The sequence below is a fragment of the Nematolebias whitei genome, chromosome 20 (genome assembly GCF_014905685.2).
Source record: "Nematolebias whitei isolate Nwh7 chromosome 20, NemWhi1, whole genome shotgun sequence".
NCBI classification, from domain to species: Eukaryota; Metazoa; Chordata; class Actinopteri; order Cyprinodontiformes; family Rivulidae; genus Nematolebias; species Nematolebias whitei.
The window spans coordinates 24,902,175-24,927,741 of NC_056517.1; the positions used below are offsets into that span (position 1 = coordinate 24,902,175).

Consider the following 25,567-nt stretch of genomic DNA (forward strand, 5'->3'; position numbering starts at 1 on the left):
ATCTTGAAAAACACTGAAATTAGCATAAAACCAGCTGAAAGTACCAGTAGCTAAAAAGCAGAAAGAAGCCGAAATTACCTGAAGGAAGTGGAGAGAGCGCATATTTGCTGAATTAGGCTGAAAACAGTTGTAGTGAGTGCAACAAAAGTGGAATTAGCTGAAAAAAAGCTAAAATTAGCATGAAAACAGCTAAATAGTAGCGGAAATAGCAGAAGAAGCTGAACCTTGCATACATAAGATGAAATTAGCATAACAAGCTGAAATTAGCAGAATGAAGCTAGAAGAAGCACAAAAATTTTATAATTAGCAGAAAGAATCTAAAAGGAGCACAAAACAGCTGAAAGTAGCTGGAAATAAAGTTTAAATATGCACAGCTGAAAGAAGCTGAACCAGAACAACATGTGAAAGGAGCAGTAAAAGGTTGTAAACAGATCTAAAGATATGAAGGATGTAAAATGAGCTCAATTCATTTCCTATTAGAAAAAAAAGTTGCAGAAAAGGCTAAATATTTAAAAAAGCTAAAGTTGCACCAATACCCAAAGTCATAGCAGGATTATCCTGAAAGAAATGAACGTTTTGATTTATGATTTGTTGAAATAGCACAAGCACTGTGGAACGAGAAAGATGCTGAAAAATGTACGGAATAAAAATGGATCACAATAGTGTGAAAAAAACATTCATAAAATAAAATAACGAGCGGAGGACGCTGAAGACGCTGCACCGTAAACAACACACACGATTAGACTCAATCTGACGTAAGCAGGTCAGGGTTTTAGGTAAATATCCAACAGAAAAAAAAGGTGCACCAGGCTGCAGCAGAGTAAAAGGATAAGAGAGGATATTATGTGGTGATAGAGAGAACTGCTGCTGTTGTCTGCACCATGAAGTCTGACTCACCAGTATCTGATCTGCTGCTGTCAGTGCCTCTGAATGGCTGCAGAGTGACATCTAAACCAACACACAGCACAACTGAATCCTTATATTAACCTTTAAGAGAAGTCAAACGCAAATGTTTTAGTCTCTAACTCTGATTGTGCTTTAACCTCCTAGGACCTGACATCCACATATGCAAGAGTCCGGCTCTTAGGAGGTTAAATATGGAAGAAGAAGAAAAACATCTCAGTACTTACAGTCTCCCAAAAATGGCAACAACAAAAAAACTGCGTCAAGAGTGCAGATTTTTATTTTTAGGAGCCATTTTGTTTACTGCAGTTTGTTTAAATGCTGACAACACACACGTGCACAAAGAATAGAATAGAATACAGAATAGCTGCCCAGTCTCTCAGCATGCTGTGTTTGATGACCCCCTGCAGGAAGCCGGGGAGACAGCACTACACTACGCAGTACGGACAGCTGACCAGACCTCACTGCATTTGGTGGACTTCCTTGTCCAGAACAGGTAAAGACCATTTCTGCTTAAAAACTTAGGAATATTATGCATCACATTTACCTGTGTGAAAGCAGTGGAAGTGTCCTAAAACACATGATTTAAAAGGAACACGGTGTAGAAAAAGGCATAGTTGAATTTGATGTTTTCTGCAGTAAAGCACTGAGGAGCAGAGGTAGGCTTAGCTCTGCACGGCTCAGATTCCCACAAGGCAAACGGAAATGGGTCAAGCTCTCTGCTTTAATTTATTCCCTTCTTTTCAATTGTTTATCCACCACCACTCCAACAGCCCCCACAGAAAGAAGCAGGACTCTTTTATTAATTAATGACCACACTTTTACACTTACTGCTTATTCAAAATGATATAACTGACTTTTAAAGCATGTCTTCTTTTTAGTTTTCTTTTTTTTAGGATTAATGTTTTACTCACAAAATGTTGTCTTGTTACACATCAGAGCACCACAGGGCTGCAGTAGCGATGGTCAGTGCCGTGGGAATATAATCCTGAGGCTGCAGGGTCAAAGAATTGTCAAATCTTTCATGTGGGTTTGCTGGTTGTGACGAACGCTGCAGAAGGGAGAAGCTAAAAGGAAATTAAAAACTACATGTTTGAGCAGCATATAACCTTTTCCAACCCAATCTTGTTGAAAACACAATAACCTAAACCCATAGGCCTGTGGAGCACACCTCCAGGTTTCCTGACCATATGATGTGTTTTTTTCTGCAGTGGTAACTTGGATAAGCAGACGGAGTGGGGGAACACCGCCCTGCATTACTGCTGCATGTACGAAAAGCCTGAGTGCCTCAAGTTACTCTTGAGGGGCAAACCGGCCACCGACATCAGTGAGTCAGGGTTCATCCTCTCATTTATATCTTCTGTACAACGCTTCAGACTCTAAGTGTTGATTTTTTTTTCCCTCTCTCCCTTCCTCACACTTCAGCCAATCAGAACGGAGAGACGGCTCTGGATGTTGCCAGGCGACTGAGGAACAGTCAGTGTGAGGAGGCAGTAAGTACAGGAGCCAACCGGCTGGATCTGCTGAACGTTAGAGCAGAAAATTAATGCTCTGGTTAAAGCCCTGAAAAATACAAGGAAACAGTGCATGTTAGATGAAACAAACCAGTGCATTCAGTACATTAAAGAATTATGTTGAGCAAATATTGAGTCAGAACACTAGATGGCAGTCAAACATGTCTCCAGCCTCAGGCGACATGAACGCTCAAGTGGAAGAAATTGTTCACGAGTGTGTATTATTAACGCAATCATGAACAAGCAGACATAAAAAGCAAAAATAACTGCAGTTTGTAATCTTTAATATATATAAATTGGCACATTTGAACCTCAATTTCTCCTTTTATGAACTGGTAAGATCCAGGAAATGGAACGATGATGTATTGAACTTGAATTTGTCGTGTTGGTTTGGTTGTGATGCGGTTCTGTTTGTGTCAGCTTGTGCAGGCTGCAGAGGGGAAGTTCAACCCTCACATCCACGTGGAGTACGAGTGGAGCCTCAGACTGGAGGAGATGGACGAGAGCGATGACGACCTGGATGATAAGGTGCTGACACGCTGTATTTGTAGTTGTCTTGTAGCAGTTCTTATGATGCTCTGTTTAATGTCAACCCATTAATCTCATCGCGTACGTGTTGCTCTGCAGCCCAGTCCCATCAAGAAGGACCGCTCCCCGAGGCCTCAGAGCTTCTGCCACTCCTCCAGCCTCTCCCCCCACGACAAGCTCTCCCTGCCGGGCTTCATCAGCCAGCGAGACAAGCAGCAGCGGCTCTCCTACAGCGCCTTTACCAACCAGATTTACAGTGCCTCCACCGACCTCAGCTCCTCCCCTGTGGCTGACGGGCCGCCGCTTCCACCCAGGAACCAGGGCAAAGGTCAGACATGGCTGCTCCAGAATCTTTCACGTCCATTTCCCGACAATCCTAGACTTTATCAACCTGTAACATCCAAATTCAGGATATTATGCTATGCTGATATTGCTTTTGCAAATGTGACCCAGTACAGAATTATTTACAGATTGTGTGCCTCCTCTACTTTGTTTGATTATCATAGACCGAACATAGGCTTCAGTATGTCTGTTAATATTTATCCTACAGCTAAATGCATCATGATCACTTCAGTGGAAAGTTTCCTGCTTGTGCTGCCAGTCTCACACACACACATACACACCCTGCAGTGGTATGCAATTTGTCAGCACTCAGATCAGAGGGCGGAAGAAGGTGTCATTAGGTAACTTCTAAAGTAAACCTAAAGGAAAAACATGGCCGCAGGAGAAGGCAGGGTGCGACAGGGAAGCTGCATGCACACTTCATCATTAGTCTGTGTGTACACACACACACAGAGAAATGACTGGGCGTGCTGTCTCTGCAAGATTGCAATTAAAAATAACAATCCAGCCTCTGCTGATCTGACACAACCTTAACCATTTATCAAACATGACTGAGAAGGCTGCTGAAGTTCACGTTACAACATCTCTCCTAACATTTAATCCCTTATTTCAACATTAAAGTTGAATGTTTTTAGCTTAAGCTGTGAAACTGAACTTGTTTATAACCTACAGAGCATTTAATAACTGACTTTTATCGAAGGGTTTGGTTACAGATGCTAAGATTGTTCAAATTTCTGTTTTAGCGCTGCACGTACAAGTTTAGTTATAATAAAAGTGATATATTTCACATTAAATTTCTTTGTGCAAGTTTACTAAGGTAGTGTTTATTTCTAAAAGCAGTTACCGTATTTTTCGCCCTATAAGTCGCGGTTTTGTGCATAATTTTTATGCCCTGCAACTTATATGCTGAAGCGACGCATTTATCAATTTTTTTTCCCCCCATATTTATAAACCGATTTTTGGCTGAGATATGATTAATTCATTCTGACTGAAAAAATTGAACACTACCATTTTCAGCCACTAGATGGCACTCGAGTAGTAAGGCATGCCGTTGTATCATGTATACTTTGTTGTGGCTATTAATGACAAATTCAAAAAATTCAAGACAAAAACAACTTGACTTTATTTGGTATACTTTACTTTATACTTTGTTTTTGTCTTGAACTTTGTTGAATTTACCATGTCCTAGATGACTTGAGAATCTTGACACAATCGGCTTGCTGTATCCCGCCACCTTCGTTCGGCTCGTTGCTTGGAGCAACCATCAAACCAGCTTCATTTTGCTGCACCGCCACGGTGAAATGCAGCTGATTTGACCATTGAAGTGTATGTATTAATTAAAAGTTCAACTCAGACACACCTTTGCTATAATTTCGAATAAACAAATAATTATTTTAGGTGCTTTTCTTGTTAAATTTCAAAGAAATGCACAATGGCTCGTCCCTCTGTGCGTGCCCACTTCTGCAAATTGGGTTTTGAAATGCAGCTAAATTGATCGTCAAAGTGCATTTATTAAGCAAAAGTTAGACTGAGACACACATTTACTATATTTTTGAGCAAACAAATAATTGTTTTTAAGTGTTAATCTTGTTAAATTCTTGTTAAAGTCCTCCCATACACGCCCCAGCGGTTGCTATTTGGCAGCCAATCGATTTTTGGCACAACACCGCCCCACATTTCTGGGTCGTCAGCGTTGACATGTAACAAACGCAACACGTCAGCGGTGATGCATAATAGATGCGACATATACGGCGAAACTACATATTTATAGATTTTTCCACTTTATTAGACATATTTGTACTGATGCGACTTATAGGGAGGAGCAACGTTTACGGCGGAAAATACGGTACTCTTTGTGTGTGAATGTTTCAGCCTTGAATTTGTATTTTAAGAAGCAGAACAAAAAACGAGTGTAGAAACTACCTATGAGTCATTCTTAGTATAACCCTGTCTAACGTGCGCACAGAGAGGTCTACAGTTGAAAAATCTATCAATTTAGTTCCTGACCGATATAAACGCAAAGCTTCTGGGTTGTTTTCTTTTTTTTTTTTTGGCAGTTTTGATTGACAATATAGGAAATAAACATCAAGTTTTTTGTTGAATGTACATTTCTGGTTATTTTAAGTGATTTTTGCTGACTGAACGGATACGTCCATGCATTTAAAACATTCTAACTCCTGATGCTCGCTCTCTTTGCACCGTTTCTCTTCGTTTTCTTCCTTTCTTTGTCACTGATAAGATTTCATCTTTGTTATTTTCCAGTGTGTGGGAGCAACTCTTTATAAGACCGACTTGCTTGGAAGATTCTCTCCCACACTCCTCATCTTCGCTCTGTTTTCTTTCTCTTTTTTTGTTTTTGTTTTGTTTCTCTATTCTTTCAGCTCCACACTTGGCATTCCTTGGCTCTCATTCGCACTACGCCACTCTGGCTGGCACTCGACCATACATCAGTGAATATCTTGTTTTACGTTCTCCCCCTTTTCTCCCTCAGTTGTTTTCATCCTTTACAGCTCTGATGTACGAGGTCATAGCATCATTTTGACTTAAAGGTTATACTTCAGAGGTTTTGAAGTGTCGAAATGTTGAACAATTATCTTACCTGTTTTAGATAGCACTTTGAACAAACTCCGTTGGGAGTCAATTCCGATCAGACTGATGAGCTAGTAGACTAAAGCGAACCACTACAGTCTTAAAACAACTCCAATCTCAATACTATTGTGCAGGTCTATTGAAAAGCTGCTACCATATTTTTCGGACTATATAAGGCGCACCGGATTATAAGGTACAATATCAACGAATGGGTCTGTTTTCATACATAAGGTGCATTAAGCGAAACAAAACAGTCAGATAAGTCAAACTTTATTCAACTCGATCACAATAACTCTCAGTATTGTTCAGTTGTACCACATAAAGTCTGTTCGAAGTCAGTAAGCCCAACCAGAATTGATACATAAGGCGCACTGGGTTATAAGGCTCACTGTCGGTTTTTGAGAAAATTAAAGGATTTTAAGTGTGCCTTATAATCCAAAAAATACAGTATTTGAACTTCATTTGCCTCATTTTTTATTACAAAATTATGAAATTACCAAGTATTTGCCAGCTCTAGTGGTAGCCTGTCATGATAGCAAATTTTGCTGAGCAATTAATTGTCTCAGAAATTATTGCGATAAACAATAATATTGTTTGAAATTTGACAATAATTAGTAATTGTCAAATTTAAAAATAAATATTTAATTTGTTTTACATGTAGTACCTTTTTTCGACCACCAGATGGCAATATAAGACAGTTTGAACTGAAGGATGGGTAGTGAGGAAGTGAGCAGCGTGTCTCTTTAAGAAAAATGAGAGGGAGGCCCCTTGACGTGACATGGGCTGTCTCTCTTAAGTTCTCAAAATGGCAGACGCTCGGTGTGGTTTGAGCTGTTTAGCATAGCATTTTTCACACAAAGCTTTTAATAAAAAAATCAGTAAACAAGTTCTCATCTTCTTTTTGCAGAGAAAAACAACTTTTTAGACAAAGGCACGGGTTTCAACTGTGAATTTTGGAGCTTCGACAAGACAAAGGTTTTATCCTGAGGTCGGCCCGTTAGCTTAGCTCGTAGCTTAGCTTCTCAGCTTAGCTGCTTTTAACGATCCAAAAACGCGATTTTGGATTATTTAAACAGGTTTTAAAGAGAATGGGAGGGGTCAGTGGCGCACCAGAGTTGAACCTTTTGTCATCCAGTGTCTTCAGAAAGAGAGAGACAAGAGAAGAAACAATAAAGGCGATAAATGAAAATGATGTTGATAATCTTCATTTATAATGCGATTAATTGATTTATGGTTTATTACGCCAGGCCTATCTATGGTAGTTGTAGCAGCAGCACTTCCAGTGTAAACTGACGCTCTTCTTGCAGGAATATCAAATTTTTTCTGCTGGAATAATCAACTTAAAGGTTAAAAAAATGGTTGAACCACTGTATGAGTTTTATTTTGTTTTTGTTTTTTAGATAAGATGGATTCATTTTAGTCACGGTCCTGCTTGAACTAACTATTAGCTCTTCAGTCTGGTCAGAATTAACTAATTTTATTCAGATAGCTACAGTATCTGCAACAGGTAAGCCATTATCTGTTCATAACCTTTCCACTTCAAAAGATCTGAACCATTCCTTTATTACCTGGACCATGTAGGATAATTAATTATTGTTGGCCTACGTGATTTATAAATTGTTCTGGAATGATTTTCTGCCATCGTTGAGCTGTAAACTCTTAACCACAGCTGACTCCTCTCTGGCTGAGCTCTCTAGTTGCTGCTTTCATCATACTCTTCTCTACGTTAGTAACCAGCGAGTGCTTTAGGGTCTCTGTAGATTTAGGAAGACGTTATCAAGAAAATAAACACCAGAAACATGCCTGCACCCCAAGTCATTGTGTGTTTGTTTCTTTATTTATCTGTTATTTTCTGTTTATATATATTTTTTAATTTATTCATTAATTTGGGGGGGTTGACCTCATCACCTCATGTGTCTTTATGTATCACTCCTCCAGCTCCTCCCCCATCCGGCCCTCCCTCCACACTCACACCAGGAGTCAGCTCCACCCTGTCCAAGAAGAGACCTCCGCCCCCTCCTCCTGGACACAAACGCACCCTGTCTGACCCACCCAGCTCGCTCTCTCACAGCCCGCACAGTAAAGGGGGCTTAACCGGGGGTGAGACAACAAGCACACGTAAACAGATGGGCTGGTTCGCTCCGGGCTTTTCTCCAACTTTATGATAAAGAACCAGGATTAACCAAAGATGAACAAAACTTTTAATTAAATTAAGTTCCTTTTTGTAGAGCAACACGTCATTTTATTATGTGTGATTCTGAATGTAAACCAGTGTATAATGATAATTTTAATAAAAACACCAAAACATTTAGAAAGGCAGCAAAATCCAATTTTATATATTTTAGACCTTTTTGGGTAATATTTTAATAAATCTTTATAATTGGCAAATCGTTTAATAACTAGTCAGTTAAGCTCTTAACAATTGCTACATGCAGATGTTGTAAGACTACAGGTGCTGGTCATAAAATTAGAATATCATGAAAAAGTTGATTTATTTCAGTAATTCCATTCAAAAAGTGGAACTTGTATATTATATTCATTCATTACACACAGACCGATTTATTTGAAATGTTTATTTCTTTTAATGTTGATGATTATAAATGACAACTAAAGAAAACTCCAGTATCTCAGAAAATTAGAATATTACTTAAAACCAATAAAAAAAATTTTTTAAAGATTTTTAGAAATGTTGGCCAAATGAAAAGTATTAACATGAAAAGTATGAGCATGCACAACATCAATACTAAGTTGGGGCTCCTTTTGCCTGGATTTTTTATTTTTTTATATATACCTTTATTTTCCCAGGAAGAAATTCATTGAGATCATCAATCTCTTTTACAAGGATGTCCTGGATTACTGCAGCAATGCAGCGTGACATGGAGTCGATCAGTCTGTGACACTGCTCAGGTGTTATGAGAGCCCAGGTTGCTCTGATAGTGGCCTTCAGCTCTTCTGAATTGTTGGGTCTGGTGTATCACATCTTCCTCTTCACAATACTCCATAGATTTTCTATGAGGTTAAGGTCAGGCGAGTTTACTGGCCAATTAAGAACATGGATACCATGGTCCTTAAACCAGGTACTGGTAGCTTTGGCACTGTGTGCAGGCGCCAAGTCCTGTTGGAAAATTAAATCTGCATCTTCATAAAGTTGTTCAGCAGCAGGAAGCATGAAGTGCTCTAAACCTTCCTGTTAGATGATTGTGTTGACCTTGGACTTCAGAAAACACAGTGGACCAACACCAGCAGATGACATGGCACCCCAAACCATCACTGTCTGTGGAAACTTGAGACTGGACCTCAAGCAACATGGATTCTGTGCCTCCTCTCTTCCTCCAGACTCTGGGACCTTGATTTCCAAAGGAAATGCAAAATTTACTTTCATCAGAGAACATAACTTTGGACCACTCTGCACCAGTTCCAGGAGAGACGCTTCTGAAGTGGCTTGACACAAGGAATGTGACAGCTGAAACCCATGTCTTGCATACAGTGGGGAGAACAAGTATTTGATACACTGTTGATTTTTCAGGTTTTCCCACTTGCAAAGCTTGTAGATGACTGTAATTTTTATCATAGGTACTCTTCAACTGTGAGTGATGGAATCTAAAACAAAAATCCAGAAAAACACAATGTATGATTTTTAAATAATTAATTTCCATTTTATTGTGTGAAATAAGTATTTGATCATCTATCAACCAGTAAGAATTTTGGCTCTCACAGACATGTTAGTTCTTCTTTAAGAAGCCCTCCTGTTCTCCACCCATTACCTGTATTAACTGCACCGGTTTGGACTCGTGACCTGTATAAAAGACACCTGTCCACACACTCAATCAATCAGACTCCAGCATCTCCACAATGCCCAAGACCAGAGAGCTGTGTAAGGACATCAGGGATAAAATTGTAGACCTGCACAAGGCTGGGATGGGCTACAGGACAATAGGCAAGCAGCTTGGTGAGAAGGCAACAACAGTTGGTGCAATTATTAGAAAATGGAAGAAATACAAAATAACGGAAAATCTCCCTCGGTCTGGGGCGCCATGCAAGATCTCACCTCGTGGAGCATCATTGATCTTGAGGAAGGTGAGGAATGAGCCCAGAACTACACGGCAGGACCTGGTCAATGACCTGAATAGAGCTGGGACCACAGTCTCAAAGAAAACAATCAGTAACACTCTACGCCGTCAAGGATTAAAATCCTGCAGTGCACGCAAGGTGCCCTTCCTCAAGCCAACGCATGTCAAAGCTCGTCTGAAGTTTGCAAATGACCATCTGAATGATCCAGAGGAGGAATGGGAGAAGGTCATGTGGTCTGATGAGACAAAAAGAGAACTTTTTGGTTTAAACTCCACTCGTCATGTTTGGAGGAAGAAGAATGATGAGTACAACCCCAAGAACACCATCCCAACCGTGAAGCATGGCGGTGGAAACATCATTCTTTGGGGATGCTTTTCTGCAAAGGGGACAGGACGACTGCACCATATTGTGGGAAGGATGGATGTGGCCATGTATCGTGAGATTTTGGCCAACAACCTCCTTCTCTCAGTAAGAGCACTGAAGATGGGTCGTGGCTGGGTCTTCCAGCATGATAACGACCCAAAACACACAGCCAGGGCAACTAAAGAGTGGCTCCGTAGGAAACATCTTAAGGTCCTGGAGTGGCCTAGCCAGTCTCCAGACCTGAATCCCATAGAAAATCTTTGGAGGGAGCTTAAAGTCCGTGTGGCCCAGCGACAGCCCCGAAACCTGAAGGCTCTGGAGGAGATCTGTATGGAGGAGTGGGCCAAAATCCCTGCTGCAGTGTGTGCAAACCTGGTCAAGAACTACAGGAAACGTCTGATCTCTTTAATTGCAAACAAAGGTTTCTGTACCAAATATTAAGTTTCATTTTTCTGGTGTATCAAATACTTATTTCACACAATAAAATGGAAATTAATTATTTAAAAATCATACATTGTATTTTTCTGGATTTTTGTTTTAGATTCCATCACTCACAATTGAAGAGTACCTATGATAAAAATTACAGTCATCGACAAGCTTTGCAAGTGGGAAAACCTGAAAAATCAACAGTGTATCAAATACTTGTTTTCCCCACTGTATGTCTGTGCGTGGTGGTTTTTGAATCACTGACTCCAGCTGCAGTCCACTCTGTGTGAATCTCCCCCACATTTTGGAATGGTTTTTGTTTCACCATCCTCTCCAAGGTGCAGTTATCCATATTGCTTGTACCACATAGTTTCCATCCCTTTGCCTCTCTATTAATGTGCTTGGACACAGAGCTCTGTGAACAGCCAGCCTCTTTAGCAAAGTCCTTTTGTGTCTTGCCCTCCTTGTGCAAGATGTCAGTGGTCGTCTTTTGGACAACTTTCAAGTCAGCAGTCTTCCCCATGATTGTGTAGCCTACAGAACCAGACTGAGAGAAGCACTTTGCAGGTGTTTTGAATTAATTAGCTGATTAGAGTGTGGCATCAGGTGTCCTGTGTTGAACCTTTTCACAATATTCTAATTTTCTGAGACACTGAATTTGGGTTTTCATTAATTTTCAGTTATAATCATCAACATTAAAAGAAATAAACATTTGAAATATATCAGCATGTGTGTAATGAATTAATATAAGATACAAGTTTCACTTTTTGAATGGAATTACTGAAATAAACCAACTTTTTCATGGTATTCTAATTTTATGACCAGTACCTGTATAACATGGCTAAATTATTTGCCTTATAATTCTAATTCTAATTCTAATTCACTTTTCTTGGAGGTGGTTAATCGCACTAACACACCACATAAAACAAATCAATCAAATTACCCCCCCCCCCCCATTTTTTTTAAATGCGTTTCCTTGCAGTTATGTCTTTTTTATTGCATTTTCTTATCAATCTTCTTGTGTCCCACCTATGTCAACATCCGACCACAAAATACCGTAAATAACAGCACTTTTAAATCTGAGAGTAAATAAGAAGAGTTTATGGAGAGCTCAGCCAGATGACGTCTCCCTCATTGTTTAATTTAACCATCCACCGCATGTCAATTTATTTTCACATTTATACCAAATTTATTCCTTTATTATTCCTCTGGTGTGGCGCTAAGTGACACGTTTGTTGTTGCCGATGTTGATATTTTAGGAAGTGACTCTACCCCTCCTCCAGCCACTAAGATGTCTCCTGTTTCCAACAAGTTTGAAGGCATTCCTCAGCAGCAAAGGTAACAGCAGGAACTCACCAAGGTCGTTTCTGTGTTAAAGGTTTCTGCTCATAATTGTAAAAATGTTTTGCTTTTGAGATGACGCAGGTGTTTTCATGTTTGAGTACATCTAAAAATGTTTTTTTCCAGCACTACTTCAAGCAACACGAAGTCTACACTTGGTCCAAGAGTTCTTCCCAAACTACCTCAGAAAGGTACGGGTTCAGTCACATTGTTTAATATGAAACGTTGCTCACGTGTTTTTTCATGACTCTGCGTGGTTTCTCCAGTGGCACTGCGCAAGATCGACACCATTCACCACCCGTCTGTGGATAAGCCCAGCCTTCCTCCAGAGGTCTTCCAGAAGTCCCCCCCGCCAACTGAAACCACTCATAAGACTCCTCTGGCAGACAGGCCTCAGCTGGGCGATCTGCCCCCCAAACCGCAGGTGTCTGAACTCCCCCCAAAACCTGGAGAGCTCCCCCCGAAGCCGCAGCTCTCCGACCTCCCTCCAAAACCTCAACTGGGAGACCTTCCACCAAAACCGCAGCTCAAAGATCTCCCTCCCAAACCTCATCTCGCTGACATCCCCCCTAAACCAGGAACAGTGGAGTCCACCCCCAGGCCACCTCCTGCAGATTCATCTCAGAGGCCTCAAACACAGCCTCCACCTCCTCCGCCTCAAGCTCAGCCTCAGCCTCAAGACTCGCCGTCACCTAATCAACCTCCCACTATAGTGACTCCAACTACACAGCAACCAGTCGAGGACACCAACGGGACCCCCCCAGGCACCACTGAGACTCCAGTGCCCCTACCAAGAAAGATCAACACTGTATGGATATACCAGTTATTTCTGTTTAATATTGTAGTGGTTTTTAAGTGAACATTTTGATAAACTAATACAATAAGATACTTTTCATGTAAAATGTAAAAAACGGACATTTCCCCAATTTTTACACGGAGTTAGGTGGTAGCTGAATCGTCTATTTATTGTATGAATGTTTATGAAGCATTCACACTATTGTGATCCATTTTTCTTTCATACGTTTTTTTTCGGCATCTTTCTCGTTCCACAATTTTTGTGCTATTTCAACAAATCAAATCAAAATGTTCAGCTCTTTCAGGAGAAGGGTGCTGTGACTTTAGGTATTGGTGCAACTTTAGCTTTTTGAAACGTTTAGCTTTTTCTGCCACTTTTTTCCTCATAGAAAATTAATTGAGCTCGTTTTTCATCCTTCATATCTTTAGATGTGTTTACAACTTTTTACTGCTCCTTTCACATTTTGTTCTGGTTCAGCTTCATTGTGCCAATTTAAACTTTTTTCAGCTACTTTCAGATTTTTTTTCAGCTGTTTTAAGATCTTTTTAGATTCTTTCTGATAACTACAACATTTTTGTGCTTCTTTTAACTTATTTCTGTTTATTTCAGCGTGTTATTCTCTTTTCAGCTTATTTCTGCAAGTTTCAACATTTTCTACTATTGCAGCTACTATTTAGCAGTTTTTATACTAATTTTAGCTTTTTCGGCTAATTTCACATTTTTTGCACTCATTTCAACTTTTTTCAGCCTAATTGAGCAAAAATGTTTGCACCTGTAATTTCAGCTCCTTTTTGCTTTTTAGCTACTTTTCAGCAGTTTTTTTGTTGCCAATTTCAGCTTTTTCCACATGATTTTCATATTATTGTTCTCATTTCTGATTCTGTCTGCCTAATATGGCAAAATTGTGCTCTCTCCACTTCCTTCTATTAATTTAATCTTTTACTACCTTTTCAGCTAACTTTTAGCTTTTTTAAGCTAATTTCAGCTGTTTTCAGATAAATTCAAGTTTCTTGTGGTAATTTTGGCAACTTTCAGCCTAAATAACTTCTTTGTACTAATTTTAGCTTGTTATGCTCATTTCAGCGTATTTCTGCTATTTTGGCTACTATTTAGCTGTTTTATGCTAAATTTAGTTTTTTCAACTAATTCCACATTTTTAGCTCATTTTAGCTCCTTCCACTTCCTTCTGGTAGTTTAAGCTTCTTTCTGCCCTTCAGTTACTTTTCATCTATTTTTAGCTAATTGCAGTTTTTTAGCTAATTTTCTAATTTTGTGCTAATATCTGCTAATTTAACCCTATTTCAGCAAATCTGTTTTCTTTCTGCTTTCTTCTGCTAACTTAGTCTTGTTCTTACATTTCAACTACATTTCAGCATGTTTTTAGCTAATTTCAGCTGTTTGTCAGCAAGTTCTTCAGCAATAAGCGTTCACATTGCATTTTTGCAGGAAATGCAATTTCTCTAGTTACATACATATTTATCCCACGTGGTTTAAATTTAACATTTAAAAATTAACAAATGTGACTCATTTATTCAGCGGCCATCTTTTCAACTTTTCCACAGAACTGTAACAAATTTAATGCATGTTGAGAAGTCAGCATGACTATATGTTGTGTTCTGGTTCATTTTAGAGATAATTACACTTGACAAAGAATTTAATACGACTAACGGATCAAAACGTTGCACCACAAAACCTAGACTTGTTCCTGTAAGAAAAACAATGTGTTAAACAAAGTGTAAGAAATCATTTTGAGCCTTTTGTAAAAGCAAAAATAAGTAAATGATAAAAACTAAAAGTTGTAGTTTGATAAATAATTCACCTATAACTTCAGTATTTACTTATCTTCTGGTATATACATTTACTTTTAACTGACTGATCTTTTAGACTTGTTTTTGTGAGGTTTAAATCGAGTTTTCCATATTTGGTTGGTGACAATACGCCAACACTAAAACATCTTAAAAAGTGGTAAATATGAAAATTAAACATGTTAAATAAACCAGCATTCGCTTAAAACCCACAAAACAAAGCAGTTAGCATTTTTCCTGATGTCGACCTTGTAAAATTAACAGCATATTTATATTTGCATTTCACTCCACATGTTTGGTATTTGATATTCTTGTCTTTTGCAAATGCATCCATGCTCACCTCCAAACTGAGAGAGTTTTGCCTCCTGTGTGTCCAGGGGAAGAATAAAACCCGTCGGGTGAAGACGATCTACGACTGCCAGGCCGACAACGACGACGAGCTTACATTTGTCGAAGGAGAGGTGATCATAGTTACAGGGGAGGAGGACCAGGAGTGGTGGGTGAGTTCTGCAGCATTGTTTGGACCTCCACAGTACTACCACAACATGACAGTACTTCATGTTTCCCCCTTTTTTTCCATTCCAGATTGGACACATTGAAGGAGATCCGGACAGAAAAGGGGTATTCCCCATGTCTTTTGTGCACATCTTAAGTGACTGACAGCCAGGCTGACTTGCACTATCTCTCTAAATTGGGAGTTCATGTAAATACCTATCAAACGGCAACACCCCTGGTCACACGACAGGTGAAAAAGAAGAAAAAAACAATGAAGAAAAACCAAGAAGGCTCATCTAGACCTGGATGTCACATCCATGCTGTACAAAGAATGTGTGTATTCTTCCTCTACCAGTATTATCTTAACCTTTTAGCATGGCTGAGACAAAGCCACTCTCAAAACCCTAGCACTTACCTAAAAGTCTATGTTTATGCTGTTCCTGTGTATATATGTATGTAAATATATATATTTGTGTGTGAGTGTATATACATGTTTTATTGTACAAAACATGTACCGTTGCTCTCTGCCTGTCAGACTAAGCATCAGGTTAGAGTGTGAATTTTATCTGTATTAATTTACTGGCCCTCAAGTAATTATCCGCTTATATTCCTGGAACAAAAAACGGACAATATATGAAATGGAATGTGAAATAGGTCATAACATTGTCTTGCATCCCTGTTCACCACCATAGTTGTCTGAAAGAGGCAGGAGCACTGATCTTCCCTAGATGAAGGGTTTTCATTAAATGTACTCCTCGTTCTTGCTTGCTTTGTGTTACATGTATTATGGTTTTACTGTACGGAAACCTGCTGCTGCTGTGTGGAATATCAAATCCTGTGGTTCACTGTAGGTCACCGATTTACTCGTTACACTATGTGTGCACTCAACGCCACCTCAGTCTTTTCCTTTGTGCATGGTGTAACTGGAAACGAGTGGTGCCTCGTTCAAACACTTCAGGGTTTGAAGAGCCACTATTGATATTTAGGACTGCAAAACGAAGCGTATCCTTGTAGCCACAAGTATGGGAATCTGAAGGACATCTTAGCAATAACTTGAGTTTTGCACAGGCTGAGTTTTAACCTGTGTTCACAGTTCAGTGTCTTGTGAAACCTCATGAGCTTTTGTTTGAATCATGCATCATTCCATGTTACTGGAGTCGATACATTTTACAGGTTGCCTGTAAACCAGAAATGTCTCTTAAAAATGAAGGCTTGAGACGATGCATTCAGTCCTCACACTTGCAGTTCTTCCCATGTTAAGGAACAAATCAACCCATTGTATCAATTAAAAGTGCTGTACTTAACTGAACCTGCTTTGTGGTTTTACTTTATTTGTACTTTCATTGTTGAACTTATTTAAGCTGACTTCTCATTTTGACGGTGCAGTAAATTTTAGGTTCCTAATAAACTGGAGCTACAGAATCACTGGAAAACACGGGAAACTGCCGTTTTTGCTAGAAATGGAGTTTAAGCTGTACAAAAATCCGTTTTGATTACAGTTTTAGTACATAAATTAGGTCAATCCTCAAGTTTGACTTAAAACATTCAAAATTAAAGATGTGCTACAGTTGCCATTTAAAAAAAACAGATTTTATTTAACTTTACAATAAAGTTTCATAAGAACACTCGCGTCCTATGCCTTGCATTTAAACATCCAGTATTTAGTTACTGGGATTAAACAAAAACTTTCCATGAACAAAAGTTTTACATTTTAAACGTAATCAACAAAAGCTTAAATTTCTTTTATAAAATAGTCTCATTTTAACAGTTTTATTTAGACACTTGGGTTTTGTGCGTCACTTTTGACCCGTGGTTCTTCTCCACAGACTTGATGACTCCCACTGCAACCGTCTGCTTCAAGTCTCGTGCAGCAAAGCGGCCTGTGAAATCAGAAGGAGGTTTTTTTTTAATTAAAGTTGGAGGTACAACAAAAGTTGCAGTAGGGGAAAAAAAAAAAAACAATCTACCTAATGGAGGATAATGGAAGAAGCTCTCCACACACATGGGCTTTACAGGAATTAGTTTGACTGTTGCAGCATCTCCAGACATCAGGATCTGAGGGTGGTCCTCCAGTTTCTTGCCTGTACGGCGGTCAAGTTTCTCCTTGAGCTCCACGAACCGGCAGGTGATGTGGGCAGTGTGGCAGTCCAGCACCGGGGAGTAGCCAGTTTTTATCTTCCCTGGATGGTTTAGGATGATCACCTGAAAGAAGACCAGAAGTTTTAGTTCTCGTTTTATCATTTACGACAGTAGCTTCACACAGACCTGAGCTTCGAAGCTGTGGACATCTGAAGGAGGATCCTGCTGAGCGTTCCCAGCCACGTCTCCTCGCCGCAGGTTCTTGACGGACACGTTCTTAATATTGAAGCCAACGTTGTGGCCCGGCAGAGCTGTGTCCAGCCCCTGGTGGTGCATCTCAATAGACTTAACTTCTGCTGTAAGCTTGGCAGGGGAGAACATCAGAGTCATGCCAGGTTTGAGGATGCCAGTTTCGATCTTTCCTACTGGTACAGTCCCAACTCCTGAAAAACAAACCTCGTTTAGACCAGATTTAAACATTGGCACACCTACAAAAGCCTACCTCCAATTTTGTACACATCCTGCAGAGGTAGCCGTAGTGGTTTGTTAATGGTGCGCACGGGCGGTTGAATGGAGTCTAGGACTTCAAGCAGAGTCTTCCCACTCGCCGTTCCTTCCCGTTGTCGCACTTTAAAGCCTTGGTACCATGGCATCTGCACACAATTATAAAATTTATCAATCCACTGCAGCATTTGATCATTTTAGTCAAGGATCATCACTACCTTCTGGGTTGGGGTGATCATGTTCTCCCCAGTCCAGCCAGAAATGGGAACAAATGGAATTGCTGCAACATCGTAGCCAATCTTCTTCAGGAAGACCTTCACACCTCGCACCACTTCTTCGTAGCGCTTCTGGCTGTACGGCGGTTCAGTCAAATCCATCTTGTTCACGCAGACGATGATCTGCTTGACACCCAGAGTGTAGGCCAGCAAGGCATGTTCTCTGGTCTGACCACTTCTGGACACGCCTGCTTCATATTCACCTTTCGCCGCAGAAACCACCAAGAGGGCAACATCCGCCTAAAACCGCATACAACCTTCAGCCAACATTCATTCAAGTTCAACTCATTTTTCTTCCTCCCCACCATTTCATTACCTGAGATGTCCCAGTGATCATGTTTTTAATAAAGTCACGATGACCAGGAGCATCAATGATGGTCATGTTGTATTTCTGGGTGTTGAATTTCAGCAGGGAAATATCAATGGTGATCCCCCGCTCCCGCTCGGCCTTCAGCTTGTCCAGCAGCCAGGCGAACTTGAAGGAACTCTTCCCCATCTAGAAAACACATTTTGGTTACGGTTCTACATTTCTTTAAAACTCTTCAAAGTTTCCTCTCCTGACCTGAGCTGCAGCCTTCTCAAACTTGTCCAGTTTCCTCTGATCGATGCCACCACACTTGTAGACGAGGTGTCCGGTTGTCGTGGACTTTCCACTGTCAACATGGCCAATGATGACCACATTAACATGAGCCTTCTCTTTTCCCATCGCTGTTCAGTAGAACAACCAACAATTATAATATCACTTACAATTAACTAGCTTTACTCAGGTTTTTCTATCAAATAGCCCTGCTCAGCTAATTCAGACTCTCTTTATAGACCTCACAATGCTCAAGTGAAAACAGGTGCGCAGTTTAATTAGGTGTGAATGGTGCCTGCTGGTCACTGAAGCACAATGGAGCTGATAAACGCAAATGGTGTAAAACCCAGGAGAGAAAACCTAAATGCTTTAAAAAAATATCACTTTTATCAATGATGATGTGGAAGAAAAAACTATACAAAGGTTTCACTTTGCATTTGATTTACAGGAAGAAGGCAGAAGTTAAACTCAATACCAACCTTTAGCACATCTGATAATTATGTCCAGGTGTATCATGTGGCTTTGGAAAAACAAATCAGAAAAACAAACACAAAATGAACAATATATATGAATTTAAAAAAAAACAGACAGCTGTTTAGGCCATAAAATTGCAAGAAATCTAAAAAGAACTAATATACGGGTAAGTAAGACTGAGATTAAAGTGGATTACTGTACAGTACACAATGATCCTGTCCAAAGAAATGCATACTCCTGCAGGAAGTGACCCAGACTGGACTGGAAATGCCCCAGCTAGCTGCTACTGCTATTTGTAGTTGCAAATAATCACATAAATCTATGCAAATAATCATAAAATTAATATTAATGCAGTGGTTTATTTAAAAAAAAGTGTTATAAAAGTTCAAACATTACAAAATGGCTGACATGTATGACAAGTGGGCAATTATGAATTTTTGTTGACAACACAAGGATGGTGTAAGTCTTTTTATTCAAACATCTGAAAATGTACACACCCATTACAAAAGTATCAACCAACTCCCAGCTGCACATGTCAAGAACAACGGGCAACCCAAACACAATTAGCGAGGAGCTGTTTTGGACAAATAGGCATCTTAAAAGGAGACGGTTCTTTTTAGTGAGCTGAGCCAAAAAAATCAAATCCCGGAAAAGAGCCGTAGTTCCCACCATTAGACTGGAAATAACCGTTTGTTTGAATACAGCGGGCGTCTTCTGACCAGGCGGGTCCATTTGTCAGATGTGTAAATGCGTAACCGCCCCTCCCTCCGTGCTTAGCAGTGACTGTAACCGAACTTCCCCCTCCTTCATCGCAATGACGCTTGGATAACTAACCAGGAAACGGCGGCAGCAAATCGCTTTTCTTCTTCAAATCCGTACCGCCGCTGCTTACAGCGTGGTATTCAGTCGTCGACTCGCGTGTATTTCTCAAAGAGCATCAAGGTAAAAAAAAAAAAATTCTACTTTCTCAAGTATCTTTTCGGCTTCGTAACTATCCGCCTTACCAGCGTGGTAGCCACTTACTAAAGCTCTACATGTCAGGTTTAGATTTTTGTTTAATGAATGACTCGTTAACGTGGTCAGGTTAGAAAAAAATACACTCGGGTATCGTTGACTTGCAGAATAAAATTAAAAGTGGTAAATATCATTACCGCGCTGCATCCTGTCCATGTACCGTTAACTTCCTCTTTTCAGAACAGCAGCTAGTTTCTCAAAGGAGTCGCGAAGCTACGCAGCCGAGCTGATCTTTCCTTTATTTGGACAGGGACATTGAACGTTACATGGCTGACCCTCTGCAGCCAGGCCATCAACTGCGCGTTTGGCCTCGTGCGCTTTAAGCTGCTGCATGGACAGAGACCGCAAATGATGCATCATAAAGGCAGTGCACACACTGACAGCTGGGGCATCTTGGAGCTGGTCTAGATATCCACTCTGATGCACACCTGTTCACAGATCTACACGGTTTTACGATGTTCACTATTTAAGATGAGGAGAACAGATTAGAAATGTGACTATTACTTTATAAAACTTTGCTTTTCTGTCAGTTTATCATGTGTAATGGACCTGAAATGACTCACTTAAACCAACAATTGAATGCATATGCGCCTATTTCTTCTGGGATACTAATTTTAAATTAAAGATTTGTCTCTTGTCATTCCATGAATGGCCTTTTTAACCACAGAGCCCTATAGCTATAAGGACTGTGTGTTATTTCCTTCCTGCCCAGGATCTGAAGTAGTTGCTGAAAGTGGAAGCGAAACAACCAGATAGATGAATTTGTCCATCAGGTATTGTGAAAGTGCAGCATAAATGGGTTCACAGTTTCCTTTGTGAAAAGTAGACCAGACAGCAGCGCAGTTGATTCACTGCGACTCTTCTAGTTGGTAATGCATGCCGATAGAACTGACACAGTTTTTGGGTGTTTCTTGTGAACTTTATTTCTGCTTGCTGCAGAAAATAAAAGACTCCCCTCAGGTGTGGCTGTAAAAGAGATGTAGAGATCAATGGCCTGTTTGGATTTTTATAAAAACAAATTGGGTTCTAATTTCTAAGAACTCCAAATGAAAGCATGCAGTACATATCTATTTGGATTAGACACAACAAAGCATTTACCTTAAATGTTTTTATGCTGGCATATTTCTTCCACACCAAAAATGTGTTGTGCATTCGTAGTCCAGGTAAAGGTACGTGCCGCATGTCACCAGTCAGGCTGTTTAAGTTGAACAGGTCAGTGCAGCTCTCCAGTCGGAGCAATTATTGCATCCTAAGTATTTGGTGACAAATGAGTTACTTTAGTTTTTAGTTGTTTCTACAGCTTCTGAAGTGTAAAACATTTATTTTTATTTGAATTTCCCTCTTTAGTGTTCCCATTTTACCATCTTATTTTTATTTATTTATTTTTTTTAGTATGTCTTGACCTAAAATAAACATTTTCCTTTTTAATTCTTTACCTCCGTGTTTCTCCTTAGTTTGTGGCGTTTGACTGGAAGACATGACGGTACCTGACTAGTGCCACGGCTGTAAGAAGTTAAACATGGTCAAACTTGTTACGCCCTCTGTCATACCAAAGTGAAGATTGGATAATAGGTGGAGTGATTTAAAAAAAAAGTTTTCAGGAAAACTCATATTTTGTGTTTTGAATACTGGTGTATTGAAACCTTCAGCAAATGGCAAGAGTTGCTCGTTTTGAGGCATGAAGTTAGACGGCTTTCGAGTACTTTGTGTGTAGTCTCTAGTTTTCCTCTCATTGTCTCAGTTTGTGAAACAGCCGTGAAACAAAGTATTTTTCGCTTGGTGCAGGGCTGTAAAGCCTAGTCAGGTGCAGGTACGGACGTGCTGGTGCGCCCAGGCATGACTGTTTCACTTTAGATGCTCACTAAACCAGCACTATTTTAACAAATGATAGAAAGAAAGAACAGAAAAGCACTTTGGAAATCAAATCCCACGAGAGGGGAAACTTCACAAAATTTTCTCCACAAAATATATATATAGTACTGTCCTTTAAAGACTTCTTTGTCCAGTGCAGCACTTTATTTTATTTAGCCGCACTTCAGGTAAACTGTATTACCGTATTTTCCGGCATATAAGTCGCAGTACTGCAACAGCGAGTCCTCCCGTGCGCGCTCGCTTCACTCAGCTGATGCAGGCGGAGGAACGCTGGAGAGCTAGCGGCTCCGGCTGCGATGGATAAATGGATAGATGGCGCCCCGCTGCCCAGGCGAAATGAAGCCGTTTTGACCATTAAATCAACTCAAGGGTTCAGCGGTGACGCATAATAAATGCGACTTTTACGCAGAAATGACTTGTATATGTTTTTTTCCTCTTCATGATGCATTTTTGTCTGATGCGACTTATACTTATACCACCACTGCCGCATAGTTTTAGGGGACGAGATGGTGTAGGTGCAGGGCAGCCGACTCGGGACCCGAAGGTCCTGGGTTCGATTTCCAATCATTGCACATCTCATGGTGTTTCTGAGCAGGACACCTAATCCTGAATTGCTCCCCGGGCGCTTGCATAGCTGCCCACTGCTCCACCTGGGTATATCCTGGGTGCGATGGGTTAAATGCAGAGAGCCAATTTCATCTTTGTATGGGAACATACAATGATGACAACACATAGCATTTTATTACTTTATTATTATACTCCAGAGCGACTTATACGCTGGAAAATATGGTGTATACTCCATTACCAGCAGCTAGTAGACACACACACGCATGCTGAACGTCTCTGTCACTTATTGTTCTGTGATTAGTTTTGCCAAAGACAAACATTTCTCAGATTATTAGTGTGTGAACACATATTTTTAGGTTCTTGGCACTTTAAGCTCCTTATTTTGTGCTGAAGTGAGTTGTTTTTGTCCTCTGTTGTTAGTTGATCCAATAACACCAGCAGTTGTGTAACCTACAACGGCCTCACAAAATGCTTAAACCCACACCGACACAGTCCCGGCACAACTTGTACTATAAGGTGATTTCTGCCGGACGTTGTATTCATTTTCTATAATTTGTGTATTGATTGGCATATTTTGCGCTGTGCTGCAGAAAAACTCAACATTGATCCATGTTTCTGTCATACATGACTGTTATCAGGAGTTAATCCAGAGATGTTTCGGTTTTATTCAGAGGTGCTTGATTTGCAGCTTTAATATTGATGTTTTTTTTAGAACTCCTGTAATCTTTGGAGGCCTGGCTGTCCGATTTGCCTCGGAGTACACGCTGCTCCCCTCCTTGTGTTGCACTTTTGCGTGCCTGCTCTTGTCGATAAGCAGATCAGAAGTAAAATGATGACATACCTGAGTCATCAGTGGGAAGAACTGACTGCAGCCCCCGTGTTCAGGTGCATGTGGCTGGATTATTAGAGAGCAGAAATTTGAAAGGTTCCTTTTAATTAAAATGAAATTCACTGCATTTCTTTTTAAAGGTCTGTTATAGAACCTTTGAAATGTGTATGAAAACTAAATATTCCTCTTGAAACGAACATCTTTCACCTCCACAACCTCATTCACTTACTCTACTACTTCATTCCTCTTCCCATCTGGAAAACCAGCTTGAATCCACCTCCATTGCTCCTCACTTTGCTTCCCTTCCTGGTCCCCTGCAAACAATATAACGTACCGATGTTCTGCACACGTGCACGCTTTCTGACCCATTCACAGGTTTGCTTGCTAGTTTATTATAGCAATAGTTCCAGCTGACCTTGAGTACACAATTTCGTTCCACCTCATGTGCCGCATGTGATGCAAATGACAAAAAAGAACCTTGAATTTTGTTTTTGTGAAAAGTAGGGATGCACGATATTATCGGCATGGTATCAGTATCAGCCAATATTGGCGATAAAGTTAAATATCGGCCATCAGCCATTCCATCAAATTAATTCACCGATATAAAAGGTGCTGGTTTAAAAAAAAAAAAAAAATCTATATATAGTGTTACATCGTTTTCAGCCCCCTTTTTGTCATCTGCATTTGGTAGCAGGCCAATTTGACAAAGCCCATGCAGAATAATGTAATTATTTATTAATTAATTATTAAATTTATATTAATACTATTAATTATTAAAATAATGTAAAATGTAATAATTCCACAGCAGAGAAAGTCTCTGTATCTAGGGAAAGAATATCGGTATTGGTATTGGTTATCGGCCATATAAGTTTTAACATATCGGATATCGGCCACAAATCCAATATCGTGCATCCCTAGTGAAAAGGTTATCAATGGTAAGCATCTTACCTGTTGTAGCTAGCTGTTTGACCGGCTTCAGTTTAGAGAAATCGTTTAGTTCAGACAGGACTGACTAGCTCCCCTGAGCAGGCCCAAGACCAACGTGAATTACTATAAATGTAAAAATTAAGATGTTCAGTTTGTGGAAATGCTTTTTGACTAGGGTCAAATAAAGAGTTATACGTTTGGTTCATAACCTTTACACCAAACCCCACTTCTGAAAATCTGAGCTCATCTTTATGCTGATTGTTGTGCTTTAAGTGAGCAGGAGATGGTCTGGAGCTGTGTGGAGGCTCCTAACTGCGGTGGTTTGTGTAGCTACGAGCAGTTTGCTCTTGATGTGTGCGAGTCAGTGAGAGTGTGTTTCGGGTTTTGATTCGTGAGCAATACTCTCACTTCCGCCTTCTGATGTTGCCTTACTGAAGCCCTAAGCAGCGTTATAATGAGAAGAGAGAGCAGTCTCGTCTGATCCGAAGGCCTTCAACAGGATGCTTTCGCTGTAGGCTCGCTGTTTTCAGCAGCATCTTCACACTGAATGTGGAAACAAGGCAAAGAGCACTTTGCATGCAATCTGTCAACATAAAGCTATAAATAGCATGGCCTACTCAAGAGGAAAAAACCCACATCTTTCACACATGCACAGAAAACTGTTTCAGGCTCTCAGCTAAGAGAAGAGACCATGTTGAATTTCTCCCTGAAGATCTGGCTGAATATTTTCCCTCTGCTGTGTTAGAATCAGCTGCGAGCACGTCAGATCATAGAAAGGTAGCGTGTTGATGTTGAGGATTTTATTTTGGCATGTTAAACCAGGCATGACATCCTCATGTGGCCGCCCACATGTCGTGTAGAGCAGGCGTGTTGGCGCAGATGGCGACTCAGCGTGGTCGAGATTCAGTTTTTGCATGCGACTGTGGCTGTGCTGCCCCCGCACCAACCCTCCATCCACGCGTCGTGTTAAAACGCTCGCACACGTTAAATTTGAGGTGTGGTTTTGTTCCACTTCACGTCTTAATCGTGCAACCGTGTTTCATACTCCTCCTATAGGACTCTTAAATCTACACCATCGTAATAGAATGAACACAGTTTGTGCATTTGTTCAATATTTTGCGTAGTTTTTTGTAACAGTAAAACTGTCATATGGAATCATCATGCTTTATAGGAATGCCTGTTTGTCACGTTACGTGCCAAAGTTTTAACAAAGATCTCATCTGATCTTTTGGTGCTCAGAGTTTGTGATCGGAAACACTCTCTGCTACTGCCAGAT

General features: G+C 40.2%; 3 protein-coding genes across 8 annotated transcripts in view; 2 read left to right on the forward strand and 1 right to left on the reverse strand.

Moving 5' to 3' along the window:
* asap1b (ArfGAP with SH3 domain, ankyrin repeat and PH domain 1b) overlaps positions 1-15,442 on the forward strand; it is a 100,048-nt gene extending 84,606 nt beyond the window's left edge. For 2 of the 6 annotated variants that reach the window (XM_037694463.1, XM_037694464.1), the window contains 11 exons: positions 1,314-1,399; positions 2,115-2,230; positions 2,329-2,396; positions 2,838-2,945; positions 3,045-3,273; positions 7,815-7,976; positions 11,996-12,074; positions 12,204-12,268; positions 12,344-12,885; positions 15,056-15,178; positions 15,264-15,442. In XM_037694463.1, coding sequence (XP_037550391.1) covers positions 1,314-1,399; positions 2,115-2,230; positions 2,329-2,396; positions 2,838-2,945; positions 3,045-3,273; positions 7,815-7,976; positions 11,996-12,074; positions 12,204-12,268; positions 12,344-12,885; positions 15,056-15,178; positions 15,264-15,338 — 1,653 coding nt within the window. In that variant the 3' untranslated portion in view covers positions 15,339-15,442. Of the gene's footprint in view, positions 1-1,313; positions 1,400-2,114; positions 2,231-2,328; positions 2,397-2,837; positions 2,946-3,044; positions 3,274-5,668; positions 5,738-7,814; positions 7,977-11,995; positions 12,075-12,203; positions 12,269-12,343; positions 12,886-15,055; positions 15,179-15,263 lie in introns of all 6 variants that reach the window. The other 4 variants (XM_037694466.1, XM_037694467.1, XM_037694468.1 and 1 more) reach the window with 3 other exon arrangements.
* A 1,482-nt stretch (positions 15,443-16,924) lies between these two features.
* si:dkey-37o8.1 (Elongation factor 1-alpha-like) lies at positions 16,925-18,817 on the reverse strand. The gene is made up of 7 exons (XM_037693878.1): positions 18,594-18,817; positions 18,348-18,527; positions 17,975-18,271; positions 17,755-17,905; positions 17,439-17,695; positions 17,141-17,375; positions 16,925-17,053 (listed from the first exon to the last, which is right to left on the reverse strand). Exons 1-7 carry the CDS (start codon positions 18,735-18,737, stop codon positions 16,944-16,946), a joined length of 1,374 nt encoding a protein of 457 aa, XP_037549806.1. The 5' UTR covers positions 18,738-18,817; the 3' UTR covers positions 16,925-16,943.
* Positions 18,818-19,885: 1,068 nt separating this feature from the next.
* Positions 19,886-25,567, forward strand: part of fam49bb (family with sequence similarity 49 member Bb) — a 57,082-nt gene continuing 51,400 nt past the window's right edge. The window contains exon 1 of the mRNA XM_037694171.1: positions 19,886-20,024. The gene's annotated coding sequence lies outside the window, so the exon portion shown is untranslated. The remainder of the gene's footprint in view (positions 20,025-25,567) is intronic.